Source organism: Camelus ferus, chromosome 10 (assembly GCF_009834535.1).
Source record: "Camelus ferus isolate YT-003-E chromosome 10, BCGSAC_Cfer_1.0, whole genome shotgun sequence".
Lineage (NCBI taxonomy): Eukaryota > Metazoa > Chordata > Mammalia > Artiodactyla > Camelidae > Camelus > Camelus ferus.
Genome location: NC_045705.1, coordinates 55,514,749 through 55,529,822, shown reverse-complemented (window position 1 = coordinate 55,529,822; position 15,074 = coordinate 55,514,749). Strand labels below are relative to the sequence as shown.

Genomic DNA, 15,074 nt, shown 5'->3' with positions numbered 1-15,074 from the left:
TATTTCAAATCTCACTATTCGTCAACATAAGCATGATACTAACCATAGTCATATTATCCATCCTAATCAGAGCTTGAGATGGACTTAACCAAGCCCAGCTAGGAAAAATCATAACCTATTCATCAGTTGACAATATAGGATAAATGGCAGCTGTTATAATATGGCATTTAACCACAATAATTCTAAACATTGATTTCCAGTATAATAACACTCGCTCTCTTTATGTTATTCATGTGCAATTCCTCTACCATAATAATATCACTAGTACGGAAGAAAATACACTGTTTGGCACAGAGCTTTAGAAATTGTATGGTTCAGCTGAGTCATTGGATTATTCTCATAGTTCAGCTATGTCACTTAACAGAATTTTAGAAATTTTTCATTACTGTATTACTCAGGGTTCTTCAGAGAAATAGAATCTCTTTCTATTAGCTAGCTAGCTAGCTATCCACCCTCATCATATACATTGGAAGGTGCCCTATTATAAGGAGGAGGCTCATATAATCATAAGAGGCTGAGAAGTTCCAGACCTGCCAACAGCAAGGTGCAGACCCAGTAACTCAGTCCAAGTCGGGAAGCTTCAGACCGGGAATATCTATGACATAAGTTTCCGTCTCAGGACGGGAGAAGACCCGCGGAAGCAGAAGCAGGCAGGCAGGAACAAAAAGAACAAATTCTTCCTTCTTGCACATTTGTGTTCTTTTCAGGCCTCAACAAATTGGATGATACCCATCCACGCCACGGAAAGCCAGCTGCGATACTGAGTCCACAGATCCCATTCTAATCTTGGCTGGAAAGAACACTTTCACAGACACACGCAGAAAGAATGTCTAAACTGGGCACCCAGTGACCAGTCTAGTTGACATATAGTAATAACCGTCACACGAATTCCCTGGATTCATTTTTCTCATGTTGATCATAGGCGTTACGTGTAAAATAGTGTCAGATGACATTGCCCAACAAATGATGTTTCCGAGGGTTTCATCTCTGGCTGCTTATTTAGGAAACTTGCCATTTTGGGCATAGTGAATCCACGTTCTGAAAGTCAGCATCAGTGTTCTAGCGCTCTGTGATAGCCCCTGTGACTGGCTGCCGGAGAAATGTCAGAGTTGGAGAAACTTTTTTCTCTAACGTGTCTTAACAGTGCACGCTGGACGGATTCTTTTAGTTTAGCTGGAGGACACTGGACAGGAGAGCGCTTCCAGTAGGTGAGCCCTCAGTGGGGCGTCTTCACTGTGATAAAGGAGAACTTCCTCTCTCCTCCTGACGGGTCATTTGCAAGCAAACTAGACAAGGAGGATGCGTGTGATATGACATGGCTTAGGCTAGCCGAGTTCTTCAAAGGATGGATTAGTGTGAAGAGCCATGAGAACACAGGAGACAGGAATAAAAATACATTCCCTGGCCCAGCAGGCTGAGGCACAAAAGCCTTGTCATTTCCTGGGGGCCCTGTGGGGAGGCCTCCAACTGGTCTAGCTTCACTTCTCATTTCCTGCTTGTACTCCACCCACAAGACTGAACTTTCATCTTCCTGCTTCTTCTAAGGGGAATCTTCTTGGTGAATATCAGGCCCCTGGTTTGGTGAGTGAATGCAGGACACATGTGCCCAGGCCCTGTCTTCACCCTTCCCTAAGGAATCACAACTTCTCCACTGCAGAGTGAAGATACTCGAGGTTTTGTGAAGGGCTGGTTTCGAAAGACATAGAAGGAGAAACTGAAAGTGTTTGGGTGAGTTTTACTTGCTTTATGGAAGCTGTTCTAAAGAGGGAAAAGGCTGGGCCTGCAGGCTTCCTGCTGAGAGTGAAGATGAGACTGGGGCAGGGGGAGTCTTAGAAGAAGCAGGGTTGGAAGAAGTAAAAGGCTTTGCTTGTTCCTTAGAGGGACTGTTTGTTCCTCCACGGTGAATCTACACACGCTTCCACCCCATTTTATAATTTTGAAAGCATCTTGCTGAGGACACAAGATTACTTGATTTTTCAGAGCTAGAATGTCCTTTCCCTCAACAAGGACAATTGCAGAGGGGTCTTTGAGTCCTAATAGTTTAGCGCTTATCAGAGCAGCAGTGTAGTGTTTCTGCCTGACTCCGGAGAAATTCTCACGACTTCGGCCTGTCTGTGCTCAGGAGCCTGGTGCTGTCACAGCTGGCAGGCTCTGAGCCTCTCTGTGTCCTCTCCTCCAGACCCAGGGAACCACTGCACTTCCTTAAGTCGCTAACCTGCTCACCCCTCTGCCTGAGCCATATCTGTCACCCGGAAACACAGCTCAGCTGAGAGGTCTGGAGCAAGAGAGGCATGTAGGAGGAACGTCCAGAAGGGACGTCTGTTCTAACTTTTAATAAAACAAAGGAGTTACTTGACTGGGGTTGATGATATAAAAAGATGTCAGAAGAAACAGAATTTAACATCATGAGACTCAAAAGGGAAGGATGTGAGAGGAGCCTCTGTGTTTCCTCCCCCTCCTCCGTCCTATGGGCAGTACAGCTGCGCCCACCTAACTCGGCCAAATCTCTCTTCTCACCACGCCTTCCCCTGATCTGACCAAATCTTCCTTCATCAAGGTTCACTCTGGACATGATCCCTCGGCTGTGAATTCCTTGACCCCTTCTCAGCATAAGTCGGTGTTAGACACTTGTCTGCTGAACTCGCACATGCACTTTCGTCAGGCCAATCACTGCAGGTCTTACAGCTGCTTTGTTACTTCACTGCTTCACGTTCATCTCACTAGTGTTGTCAGGAGTTTATATGCAACACCGTTACATGACTGCCTAGGAGGTAAAACGTTGCACGACTTCCCTTTCTGATTCTATCTGGGAACAGTGACGCTTTCCCTTATACCATCCATGACTTGTGGCTTTATCATGATTAGACAACCTGTTTTACTGCAGTGACCAGAGAAGAAAGTTCTTTCTATGAACTTAACTTCTGGACTTTTACATAACAATTGTCTTTTTATGTCCTTTAAGCTTGTCTTTAGGTGTTGCCGCTGGGATGTATTGAGTTTGCAATCTCATGAGCTCAGATGTCAGAAGACCGACTTGTAAGGTGCAGTCAGCTGACACCATGGCAGCCACATGACCTGATGTTTCATCAGGCAGATGCCACTCTCTTTCCCACGTCCACCTCCCTGACTGCTGGGGAGCCCTTGGGTCACTGCTTAGGTAGTGGGGGGGTCATCCTTCATGTGTGAGGACCTGTTCCTTCTGTGTGTGTTGTGCTGCAGCTGCTTTGACAGTAGCTCCTTGGAGCCCTGCAGGGAAAATAAATTCTGCAACCCCATGGCAGAATCCAGACTCTGCTCTCCCTCCTCTGTAGGTTCTTGACTCATCTCAGCATTGGTTGGATCCTGAAAGGTATGAGAAATAGACAGAGGCCCCACCACAATATTTGGACAACAGCATGAGTCATGAACTGATACAACGTCACCTCTCATCTTGTTACTCATTAGCTAGATCTTTGCCACCTTTGGCAAACTGCAGACGGCCTCTAGGCTATTTTCAGCGTCTGTACCTTCATCTGCATTGCATTTACAGTTCACCTGCAGCCTCCTTCTGTATCAAGTGTTCTTCATGCGTGAGGAACATGGCGTAAGTGTGGAGTTTCAGCAGGTGTACATTTATCTCTGGGCAGCTTTGTAGCTTCTCCCTCCCTTTTGCTGAGTAAAGGGAAACTTATTGTTTGTTTCATACTGGCGGTCTTTCTTTTCCCATCAAACGTTGACAACCATCAAGACACGTTTATTGCTTCACGGCCCCATTTGCCTAGAGTAGCTACAGAACTCCCGAGCCTGGACTACGAGCACCGGGCCATGCTGAGTCCAGGTTGAAGAAGGAGCATCACTCTGCTACCACTCTGCGATGCTCCCTCTGACTGACCACCAGGAGTGGCTTCCAGACTGGACCACCCATGCCACGCACACAGCCTCATAGGACATAAACTACCAGGTTCACTTAGCTTAGCTGGGAGTTTCAGGACAGGGGACACAGCACTGGATGGCTGGCTCAGGTGCGCTCTTGGAGGTGGCCCTTACAGTGGTCCAGGAGGTACATTATCCCCATTATCTCGGCTGTTTAAGGAACCAGACTAGGTGAATATGTGTGTGAAACTACCCCAGGGGACATAACCCTGTGGCTTATCTGCTTACCTTGTAAAGGTTATGAGCAGCAGCTTCCAAGGAACTAAAAGAGACATATCTGAACATACCAGTCACAGCCCCCTGTGAATACGGAACCTATGCTTACCCTTGGCATTTCAGCTCTGTATAAAGCCTTCCTAACCAAACGCACTTTATATGTCACGATAGTTTTCCTGTCAATAATGTGACCTTGAAAGCCTGCCAACCTCCACTTTGTTGTAACCCAGGAGGTTTCCCAGAAAAACCACACGCAGACACACACACACACACACACACACACACACACACACACACACACATTAGGAGAAGAGTAAGCCAACATTGTCTGTAAAGCAACAAAGACCCCAGGCCTCATGTTAGTCCTTTGTTCCACATGTCTAAGCCAGTCCCCAATCCTGCATGTTCCCTCCTCCTGCGCTCACTCCCATCTGCTGCCTCCATTGTCTTCAGCACCCGGCCCCTCATCATCTCTCCCCGGAGCCCCTATGCAGGCATCCCACCTGAACCTCCCAGGTCCACGCTGGGTCCATGTGACAGCTCACAGCTCCAGGCACCTCTTCTCTGATGGGGAAACATGGGTCATTGTCCTTCCTCTTGGAAATGGGTCCCTAAATGTTATGTAATTTAGGAAGTGTCACATTTATGTCATTGTAGCTCTTGTGAGACCAAAGGCCAGCACTTTTCTGCTCACCAGCCACACGGACATTTGCAACCTCAGAAAAGATGCTCTGTGTTCCAGGAACAGCTCATTTCCTCTCCCTAATGCATTTTTCCTCTCTCTCATGCCACGTTTCCTTCATCTGCTTGAGGTTTCAGTTTAACCCTTGTGTTTACAACTTGGAATTCTTGGACAATCCCTTATTGTCCCCCATTATTTGATTTCTGAACAACATGCATCTCTAGTAGTTTTCACGTCTGCTTTTTCACATCTACATATATGGATATGTGGCTGAATTTTAATTTGCCATTACCTTCCAAGTGAATTTCCAGTTCATAGTGACTAAAATCCTCTGTTTAGACTCATCTTTCTGATTATGGCTGTTAGGCCAGTTGCTAGCGTGTAAGTCACCATCAAGGAAAATTAGCTGAAGGATTTTGCCTAGTACTTTGTGGATTTTTCTCAGGGCTGACATTCATTTCATGTGTGTTTCTATGTTTTTAGGTATCTGACTTCTGTGATCCTATGAGTATACCTGTACCATCTCCATCCCATCCATCCTTATACTTATATACACACACGAACACACACACACACACACACACACACACACACACACACACACATACACACAGGCTTAGTCTCCTATCAATCTCCTTGACAGAATTCCAGGCTCATACGTGGATCTTGGTAGAAAAATATCAGATCATACTTTTGTTTGGTAAAATTAAATAATAAGAATCATGAACTGAGAGCAAAGTGTTTAAAATTATTATGAAATGTCCTTTTTAACAGGTCAGCCAGCTCCTTTCTTTTTTCTCTCTGTTTCTTTGTTTGTTTGTTTGTTTTGGCCTTCAATAATTTGGTCTTCAAGCATCTTTGATTTCTACACAATTAGTATCACTTTCTTTGTACCTTTCTCTGTTGCCTTTCAATATTGCCAATCACGCAGGGATCTGTGAGTACGAGAAGCCTTAGAAATCAGGACGGGTGGAAACAGGGGAGTGGCTGGCATGGCGTCAGGAATCCTGGTGAACATACAGGAGGAGGTGACCTGCCCCATTTGCCTGGAGCTTCTGACAGAACCCTGGAGCCTTCACTGTGGCCACACGTTCTGCCAAGCCTGCATCACTGCGAACAACAAGGAGTCCAGGACTGGCCAAGAAGGGGAGAGCAGCTGCCCTGTGTGCCGAGTCAGTTACCAGCCTGAGAACCTGCGGCGTAACCAGCTTGTGTCCAACATAGTGGAGAGGCTCAGGGAGGTCAGGCTGAGCCCAGAGGTGGAGCAGAAGGAAAATCTCTGTGCGCGCCACGGAGAGAAACTCCTGCTCTTCTGTAAGGAGGATGGGAAGGTCATTTGCTGGCTTTGCGAGCGGTCCCAGGAGCACCGTGGTCACCGCACGTGCCTCTTGGAGGAGGTTGCCCAGGAGTACCAGGTAACAGACCAGAATGGAGGGAAGACAGGGCAGAAAACGGTACTTGAGGGGAAACGTCCACTTGGCAATGGGCTTTATTTACCTGGTCACCACAGACCCAAAGCCTGTGGCCTCTTCTCTTCCAGTGTGTACCTTCTGGTGTCGATGGACATGTCTGTGTATTCCACCCAATTACAAAATAATAACCCTGCACACAGCCTTTCAGGTAGAAGTAGATACTTACGCACTTTGTGCTGGATGGTGGGGACCTGGTGCCAGAGAGAAGCTCTCATTATCACTCCGAATAAGAGGCTAACTAGGACGCTGGGTGAGCTAAGGTGGAAGTCGTTCCCTTGCTATAGGATCCGGGTTCTTCTAGGACAAAGAGAATCAGTCCTCTGTCGGTGAGATGTTGGGTCTTCTATCTCTTGAGTCTTAAGAACACATTCACTACTTCATGGTTTTTCCCAAGTCATAGATTCTAATTGCTCATTTCTATGGATTCCATTGTCTGGAAACCCGACCATTTCTCCCCCGTTTATCCTCTGCAGTGATGCTGAGCAAGCCCAGAGCTTGACTCTGGTGTGCTTCTTTTCTCACAGGGGAAACTCCAGGCAATTCTGAAGAGGCTGAGGGAGGAGCAGCGGGAAGCTGAGAACTTTGAGATGGAAGTTAGAGAAGAGATCACTGCCTGGAAGGTAGGTGGAGACACTTCCTGAGGGAGTTAGACAGGTATCTGGGCAGGACCTTGATGTTAGTCTCAAGGAGATAGCTTCCTCTTTGTTCCCTGACAGTCAAGTCCTTTCATTGGTCCGTTTGTTCATCCTTCCCCTGATAGGGCTGAGGGCTGAGAAACGCACGTACCCCCAGTGAACACCGCCACCCCAAGGGAGGTATTCGTGTGCAGGGCTCTCTGCTGAGGATGACGCGTGAATTTCATGTTCCGTTCATGTCAAATGGCAATGGCGGAATATTCTGTCCTCAGTATTCCACTTTTGGCAGAGGATTGTGGGAGGGATCGGGAGTAATTCAGGGAGGCACGAGCATCCTGGACACATGTGAAGCCTAGCACCCACAGGGATCCTATTTTGGCTCAGCGGGGCCTAAGTAATGCAGACTTGGGGCCATTAATTTGGAATGTGATGGTGAAAAAGTGATGGACAATAACCAGCTTCCCCAGGAACTTTTTTCCTCCTTCTATCTCACCTCCCTGTGGGAACTTCCTGAGTACGTAGGTCTTTTTCTGGTTCCCAGTGTCAGCCTGAGAGTTCTAATTCCTCTCTCTCTCTTTCATTCCTGAAGCATCAAATGGAAAATGAGAGACAAAATGTCCAGGCAGAGTTTAAAGAACTGAGAGCTATCCTGAACAATGAGGAGCAGAAGGAACTTCAAAAGCTGAAGGATGATGTAGGAGGTATTCTGCGTAACCTGGCAGACTCTGAGAATGAGGTGGTCCAGCAGAGCCAGTTGGTGAGAGACCTCATCTCAGATCTGGAACAATGTTTGCAACGGTCAATGGTGGAGATGCTGCAGGTAAGCCTGGGGAAGTAGCCTCAGCATGTGAGAGCTGAGACAAATGAAGCCTAGGTTTCCATCTCTTCTGTATTGTTGTGTTCTTTCTGGTGTTGTCACCAAGGTTACTTTGGCCCTGCTGTGCCCCTTCCCTGCATCTCGTCTGGAGGATATAAGAATATCTGAATGAATGAATTGAATTCAGGAATAACAAGAGGAATTTTTATTTTTTAATGTACCATGTTCAGTGCAAAAATGTGACTGTGGAGAGAAGATTCACTGTCTTCAGTGATTTGCTAGAGGCCCCTGTTATCTGTGATCCAGTGTTAAGCATTTGTCAGATAGCTCTTCATGACGCAGCTTAGTCACGAACAAATGCACTTCTGATTGCAAGATGTTTTTTCTTTCCCTTAATGTGTTGATATTTTCTTTCTCTTTCTCTATTTCTGGAGATAATTTTTGAAGGACTGTTATTTATTCTTTAAATATTAATGGAATTCATTAGTGAAGCCATCTCACTCTGGCTTTTTCTTATAGGAAAGCTTTAAACTATTTTACCTGTATTAGGATTATTTCTATTTTTCATAGTCATTGAGTCAGTTTTTGTACGTCTTTGTAGGCAATTGTCTATTTTCAGTTTTCTTATTTGTAGGCATAAAGTTCATTATAATAATCCTTTATTATCCCGTTAATTTATATATTATTCACAGTAGTGTCCTCTCTTTTATTCCTGAGTTTGGTGATTTTCTGTTTCACTTCTTTCGTGGTCAGTTTATTTATGTTTTGTCAATTCATTGATTGTTTTCAAAAACAAACTTGTTTTATTTACTTTGTTTTAATGTTTTCTTATTCATTAATATCTGCTGTCAGATTTGTTTTCTTTATGTGTGTATATACTTTGTGTGTGTGTGTGTGTGTGTGTGTGTGTGTGTGTGTGTGTGTGTGTGTTTGTGTGTGTGTGCTGGTTTAATATGCAGTTCCTTAGTTTCCTGAGGTGGGAACTTAGATCGCTGATGGCTTAGATGGCTTCATCTCTTGTGATACAGTGTTTAATGATATAAGTGCATGACCTTACTTGTATTCCTCACATTTTGATTGTTTAGTTTTAATTTTCATTGAATTTCACCTTCTCAGATTTCCTTTGCAGTTTTCTGTTTTGTTTTGTTTTGCTTTGTTAAACCTTGGATATTTTAAAGTGTGTTGTTAATTAGAAAATACTTGGTGACTTATGAGTTTTACTTCTGCTGTGGATTTCAAATTTAATTCTGCTGTAATCAGAGAGCATATATATTTTTGTACTTTAAAACTTTTAGGTTCATTGATACTTGTTTATGGCTTAAGAACTTTATGTTCAGGAAAATTTTCTATATAGATTTGAAAAGATTGTGCATTCACAATTATTGGGTAAAATGGTCTATAGCTGTTAGTTTGGTCAGGATGGTTGATAGTATCGTCCATGTCGTCTATAAATTTGATGGTTTCCGTATAAGCTAGTCTCTCATTGTTAAGAGTGAGATTTTGAAATGTGTAACTATTGTTGAATCATCTATTTCCCCTTTTAATTTTACTTTGTGTTCTTTGAAGCTCTGCTGTTAGGTGCATATACGCTTATAATCATTATAACTTTTTGATATACTGAACCTTTTGCCATTATAAAATTTCTCTCTCACTCTCACATAATACTTATTGTCTTAAAGTCTATTTTGTCTACTATTTATATAAGCACTTGACCTATCTCCTGATTATTGCTTGCATGATGTATATTTTTCTGTCTTTTTACTTTTGCCCTTTTTGTGTCTTTGAATCTAAAATAGGTCCCTTATAGATAGCAATAGTTGAACTTTGCTTTTTATCCAGCCCTACCATCTCTGCCTTTCACTTGTGGTACTAATGCATGACATTTAATGCAGTTACTGACATGGCTGTGATTAAACTGACCATTTTGCTATTTGCATTCTATACGGCTACTCCAGTGTTCATTCTTCTCCTTCTCCTTAACTAGCTTCTTCTGTGTTAAACAAATTTTTCAAGTATACATTTTAAGTTGTCCTATTTCCTCACTGTATTTTTTTAAGCTTTTTTCCTAGTGGTTGCTTGAGTGATTACAATATGTCTCCTACCCTATCACGGGCTACTTCTGACCACACTAAGCTATTTCCAGTAAAAATGGAAACTTCCTTCAGCACTACTTCATTTCCTTTCGAAAACAACGCAGGGATGTTTTTCACATGGGCTGCTCACCCTGTGTAGGCTTGTGCCTGCAGGTGTGCAGATTTTTTTGTTGTAACTGGGAGGAGAAGCTCTTTTTTCTTCTAGAGTTTATATGAGGAGATTCATGTATCCTTCACGAGCTGAGAATAAAGCTAATATAAGTGGAATAAACAAAACTGGAGAAAGATAGAGACCTGATTCTGATGACAAAGTTTGAGCTTCATAATTAAAGTTTGAGTAAAGTTGTAGCTCTCCCCCAGAAACATTTATCATTTCTCTGCTTATTCTATATTTATTTGAGTTTTGTCTTGTACAACAAAGGAGCCCTAATACAGAAAGAATTTTTTTCCTAAACCCAGCTATGGTCCTACTTTTTGGTGACATGAATGAAGTAAGTCTTCAGTAAAAGAGATCAAATATAGTGGTACATATATGTTCAGACAAACAAAACAATATCTGTCATGATTAAGAAGGTTAGATGGCTAAAAACTCTAAAGGATCTGGACTAAACTGACTCAGTAGAGGACCAAAATGCAGATAAATTCTGCAGTTTTTAGGGCAGTGAGTGGATATTGAGAACATGATGAAAATGGGGTACAAGAGAGGAAACAATTTGTTCAGTGAATGATAACTAACATATTAGACATTCTACGTCACTGATTCCTGTGGCTGTTTCACTACTGAATATAATAATATGCATTTAAGAGACAAAATTGAATAAAAATAAAGAGTTGGAAATGAACTGCACATATGTGCATGCTGAATTTAAGAGAGAGGAAGGGGTCATTAACAATGCATAAATTGAGAAGAGAGAGACCTCAAAAATACCTGCATGAATACATTTGTTTACTTGTACCCTCAACAAAAGCCTTATAAATAGTTCAGGAGAGATTAGGATTATGTATTCAACTTTGATACTCCAAAGCTTTGATAAATAACAGTCCATCATTTCACAGTTTTAGTGAATAAATGACAGCATTTAAATCATCTCATGAAGTATTCAAATCAACTCCTGGGTCATCAAATTTACAGGCCTCTTGTTTTTCTCATAAACATGTCTCATCTCCTGATATGGAAGTTTCATGCTCTTGTTTCGTTATGGACAAAGCATTTTTCACCTTTTTGGGAACCTGACAACATCACATGAGTCTCTGTCATGACTGACCTCACTCTCATCTTTACTTTCCGGCTCTCACACTGAGACCATCTCTGTTCCCATAGGGAATGGTGGGGACGTGAAGAAGCTTTGTAAGTAGGGGAACTTCTTGGTTCTTGACTCGTGTTTTCTCTTTTCTCACTAGGATGTGCATGGCATCATAAAAAGGTATGTGTGGGAGACCAGACATGGTCCTTTTGGGCTGTGAAATAATAGAAAGCCATTGGAGTTATCTGGTGGCCAATTCGAGTAAAATAATGTTCAGGGAAGAAAAAATGGGATGCACATTTATCTTAAATTTCTGTTCACAAATCATAGCTAGATTGTTCTATAAATACTGAGAGTGGACTAGATTCCATAGTAGATAGTTTTGGTCATGGGAATTTGCAGAGTTTGGGTCTGTAGTAGTATTAGGGATAACAATTTCGAATATCAGACACCTGTGACTTCAAATGTTTAATTCACACTGTGTGTCATTATCTAACTCGGATTCTCATATTTAACAGGTGTTTGACTTGTCATGGGAAGGTCAGATCTTCTTTATCTGTCAAGCATCCAGAACTAGAGAAAACTCCTTTATATTTGAATTTCTGCCCTGGGTGTAGTAGAGACCAGCTTCTTACATATTATTCTGTTTAAATTCCCCAAAATAGACTTAAATCTCCAGGAATATTTTGGCCCTGACACAAACATTTGATCCAATTTGGTCACATACTCTAGAAGCCAGAATGAAAAGGTGGCATCTTTATGTCTGAATTTGCACCCCTACGTGGCAGCATGAAACTCTTCACAAACACATGAAATTCAGACCTCTGTTGGTTTAGTATTCATGATGTCTTATTTCCCTAGGGTTTTTAGTTGTTCCCAGAGAACCTGAAATCTCAAGTTATTCTGAGGGTCTCCTGTTGGGGAGCAGCCTTTGAAATTTTGGGGACACTCTGGACAATATTCTCATACATGATACATCTCAAACTCCCAGGAGGCAGGTTCACAAGCTCACTTTATGTCTTCCAGGGAACCCATATCCATGCAGTGACTTTTCCACAAAGCAATTTTTTATGGTACCAAAGTTTTGTTTTCTTAATGTAATATTTCCTATGATTTCTAGGAGGTAGTGAGGGAGAGGTTAATGATTTCATTTTGAAAGGAAGAAACAATGCTTATGAGAGGTCAAAACTTTCTCAGGTCACACAGAGAGTAACTGGGAAAGCTGACATGAGCACATTTGTTCTGGCTCCAAGGTCAGGCATCCACTCTTTACTTTCCCAGGGTCTCCAGGGAAAACAGTTCAAGGTGAATCAATGGGTGGAAAATTTTTCAAGTTAGTGTTTTTCGAGGGGTGAAGTGTCCGAGGTGTGGGGGTCAATTTTTGTCTTCCCTAGGAGTGAGACCTTGACTCTGAAGAAGCCAAAAACCTTTTCCAAGGAACAAAGGAGAGTGTTTCGAGCTCCTGATCTGAGACTGATTTTCAGAGTGTTTGATGGTGAGGAGTTTTTCCCGATGTGGGTGTCTGTGGGATTGTTGTGATGGCTGCAGAAAATGAGGAAGCGGCTCCAATTTCTAAGGGTGGATAGAGACATTGGAGGCCAGATGCTATGTGCTGACGATATGGTGGTATTTAATGGGGTGTGACCAGGCTGTCTGGATCATTCTCTCTTTTGCCAGTTTTCTACTTCACAACAGTCCTTCCCCTAAACTGGGAGAAAATATATTTCAGTCCTAATTCCTTTGATTACATTTAATATTATGATTTTTATCATTTCAGAGCTGAGAGACGTGCAACGCTACTGGGGTAAGGAGAAATCACACTGTCATCAAACCACCCTCTTTTCATCAACTTTTAGAGTCTTTCATTTTCTAGTAGGTCTCCTGTTTTAAGACCCATGTCTCCCCTCCCAGCATACACAAACACAAACATATTTTCTTTCCCTTAAAGTTCTTCTAAAGATCCCTTCCACGACATCACAAATAAAACTACATCGTATCCCTCACTCAGTGCTGTTATTTTTCAACAGTTCCCGTGACCCTGATTCCTCCAAAGCGTAAATCAAATGTTGTCATTTCTGCGGATGGAAGACGAATGAGTTATGTGCATACTTTTGGACAATCCAATGCATATCTGAATGGTGATTATCAAGACCCTGGTGTCCTAGGCTCCCCGTTTATTACAAGAGGAAAACATTACTGGGAGGTAGATGTGTCACAGAAACGTGCCTGGATCCTTGGGGTATGTGATGAAAACCAACAGAGAAATTGTATGAGACTTTTATCCCAAGAACATGAAAATTATCAACCTGTTTGCTTGCAATATCAACCTAAATGTGGCTACTGTGTTATAGGGTTACAGAATTATCAATATTATGCTTTTGCCCAGTCTCCCTCCTCTGATCCCTTAAAGATACCCCTCTCCCTGAGTGTTCCTCCCAGGCGTATTGGGGTTTTCCTAGACTATGATGCTCGCACTGTCTCATTTTTCAATGTCACAAACAACGGGTCTCTCATCTATAAATTCTCTTCGTGTTCCTTTCCACAGAAACTGTATCCATATTTCAATCTTATGAAATGTGAGGCCCCCATGACTCTGTGCTCGATAGGCTCCTGAACCTTCTTACACTCACACCCACTTCTTTCTCCTGCCTCTTCTTATGGGTGCATTTAACCCGCCTGAGCTCATCTGCACCATCCCTCCATTTTCCTTTGTTCTATCTTTTTTTTTCCATTTGAATGTTTTTCATTCATCAGTTAGGCTATTCAACTGGCCCTGTGTTTTATTTTTTTGTCTAATATCATGTCTAGATTAGGAGAAAATCTTAATTCATCATTTTCTACACCCCAAGAAAAAGTGATTAATGCCGTACAAAGGAGCAGTCCTGATGGAACACCTCTGCAAATTTTTACAGCCTCATTTCCTTTGGCACTGACCAAGAAGAGGAAGGGATGCTTCTTAAAAATTTCATATATTATCAAAGCCTTTGTATTTACTTGTCATTTCCTAAAGTGTGATCCTGAGTGGTGTCTCAGTTTACCTATATTGTCCCTTACTCCCCAAGGAATTAAGGAGAAAATATCACAAATAACATGTACTAAGAGTGGGAATTTTGTATCCAGAGTATGTGACTTCAAGCCCTGTCTCTCCACATATGAGCAGTGAAACCTTGAAAAACATACTAGAACACTCTGTTTATTTTCTTAAAATGATCTTGGTATGAAAACTGCACCATATATAAGATCATTGTGAGTAGATAAATGTTATTAAGTATAAAGCATCTATTCTTCTCAACTTAACAATAAATATTAGATTTGTTCATTACTGAGAAATATAACCCGTGTCAGTGTCTCATTAACAGGTTTGTGCCTTCAGGGGCACAAGGGTTGTTTTTACTGTCGTCTCATTTTGCAGATTCTAGATGCCTCTGTGCTGCTGACAAGACTACTCCAGCTCTCCCTGCCATGGAAAACTGTGTGTGTGTGACCACAAGTAGAATTTTATTATAATTCTGGTGTTGCTACACACTGGTTCTTTACAAGTAAACTAAATTCTATGGAATTGTTTCTCATTTGTAAAAAAATTACCTGATCAATATTGTGAATATTAAACAATACACTGTTTGCAATAGCGTCTGTAATTTCTAGGATATAAGTGGTGGTCCAATATGATATGTATTTATTTTTTGTCTCCTTCTTCCTATGACCAAGATAAATCATTTTTAGAATATATGCTAGTTTGTATTCAACATTATTACCGTTGCTATGTTTTAAGAACTGAATAAATTGATCAATGAATTACTATTTTTTTTATTTCAAACTTTTCTGCAATTTGCCTTATCTTACATTTTAGAAAATGGTCTGCTTATAATCAATTTTATTGAAACTGAATTTTAGTCTGGGCTCTATTTGCCCAGCTAATAAGCTATTATTCACAGTGATACATTAATAGTCAGAAGTGTAATTGTGGGATATGTTAACTGATGTAGGTAACTGTTTTGTGTGC

The 15,074-nt window shown here is 42.0% G+C and overlaps 1 protein-coding gene across 6 annotated transcripts; it reads left to right on the top strand.

The window, feature by feature from the left end:
* Positions 1 to 1,490: 1,490 nt before the first annotated feature.
* LOC102506555 (tripartite motif-containing protein 5-like) lies at positions 1,491 to 14,869 on the top strand. 6 transcript variants are annotated; one of them, XM_032489188.1, is made up of 9 exons: positions 1,492 to 1,728; positions 5,742 to 6,225; positions 6,807 to 6,902; positions 7,507 to 7,737; positions 11,229 to 11,251; positions 12,466 to 12,566; positions 12,849 to 12,875; positions 13,099 to 13,310; positions 14,484 to 14,869. In XM_032489188.1, exons 2-9 carry the CDS (start codon positions 5,803 to 5,805, stop codon positions 14,553 to 14,555), a joined length of 1,185 nt encoding a protein of 394 aa, XP_032345079.1. In that variant the 5' UTR covers positions 1,492 to 1,728; positions 5,742 to 5,802; the 3' UTR covers positions 14,556 to 14,869. The 6 variants fall into 6 exon arrangements, 5 of the variants coding, with proteins under 5 accessions (XP_032345081.1, XP_032345079.1, XP_032345080.1 ...); XM_032489189.1 differs by having other exon boundaries at positions 1,493 to 1,728; positions 13,099 to 13,209; XM_032489187.1 differs by having other exon boundaries at positions 1,493 to 1,728; positions 13,099 to 14,866.
* Positions 14,870 to 15,074: the final 205 nt, after the last annotated feature.

Bases quoted from the DNA above. Each gene is read 5' to 3' on its own strand.
- LOC102506555 (XM_032489187.1), top strand. From the start codon at position 5,803: ATGGCGTCAGGAATCCTGGTGAACATACAGGAGGAGGTGACCTGCCCC. The intron at 6,903-7,506 runs GTAGGTGGAGAC...TCATTCCTGAAG, and splicing joins AAGAGATCACTGCCTGGAAG to CATCAAATGGAAAATGAGAG. The intron at 11,252-12,465 runs GTATGTGTGGGA...TGTCTTCCCTAG, and splicing joins GTGCATGGCATCATAAAAAG to GAGTGAGACCTTGACTCTGA.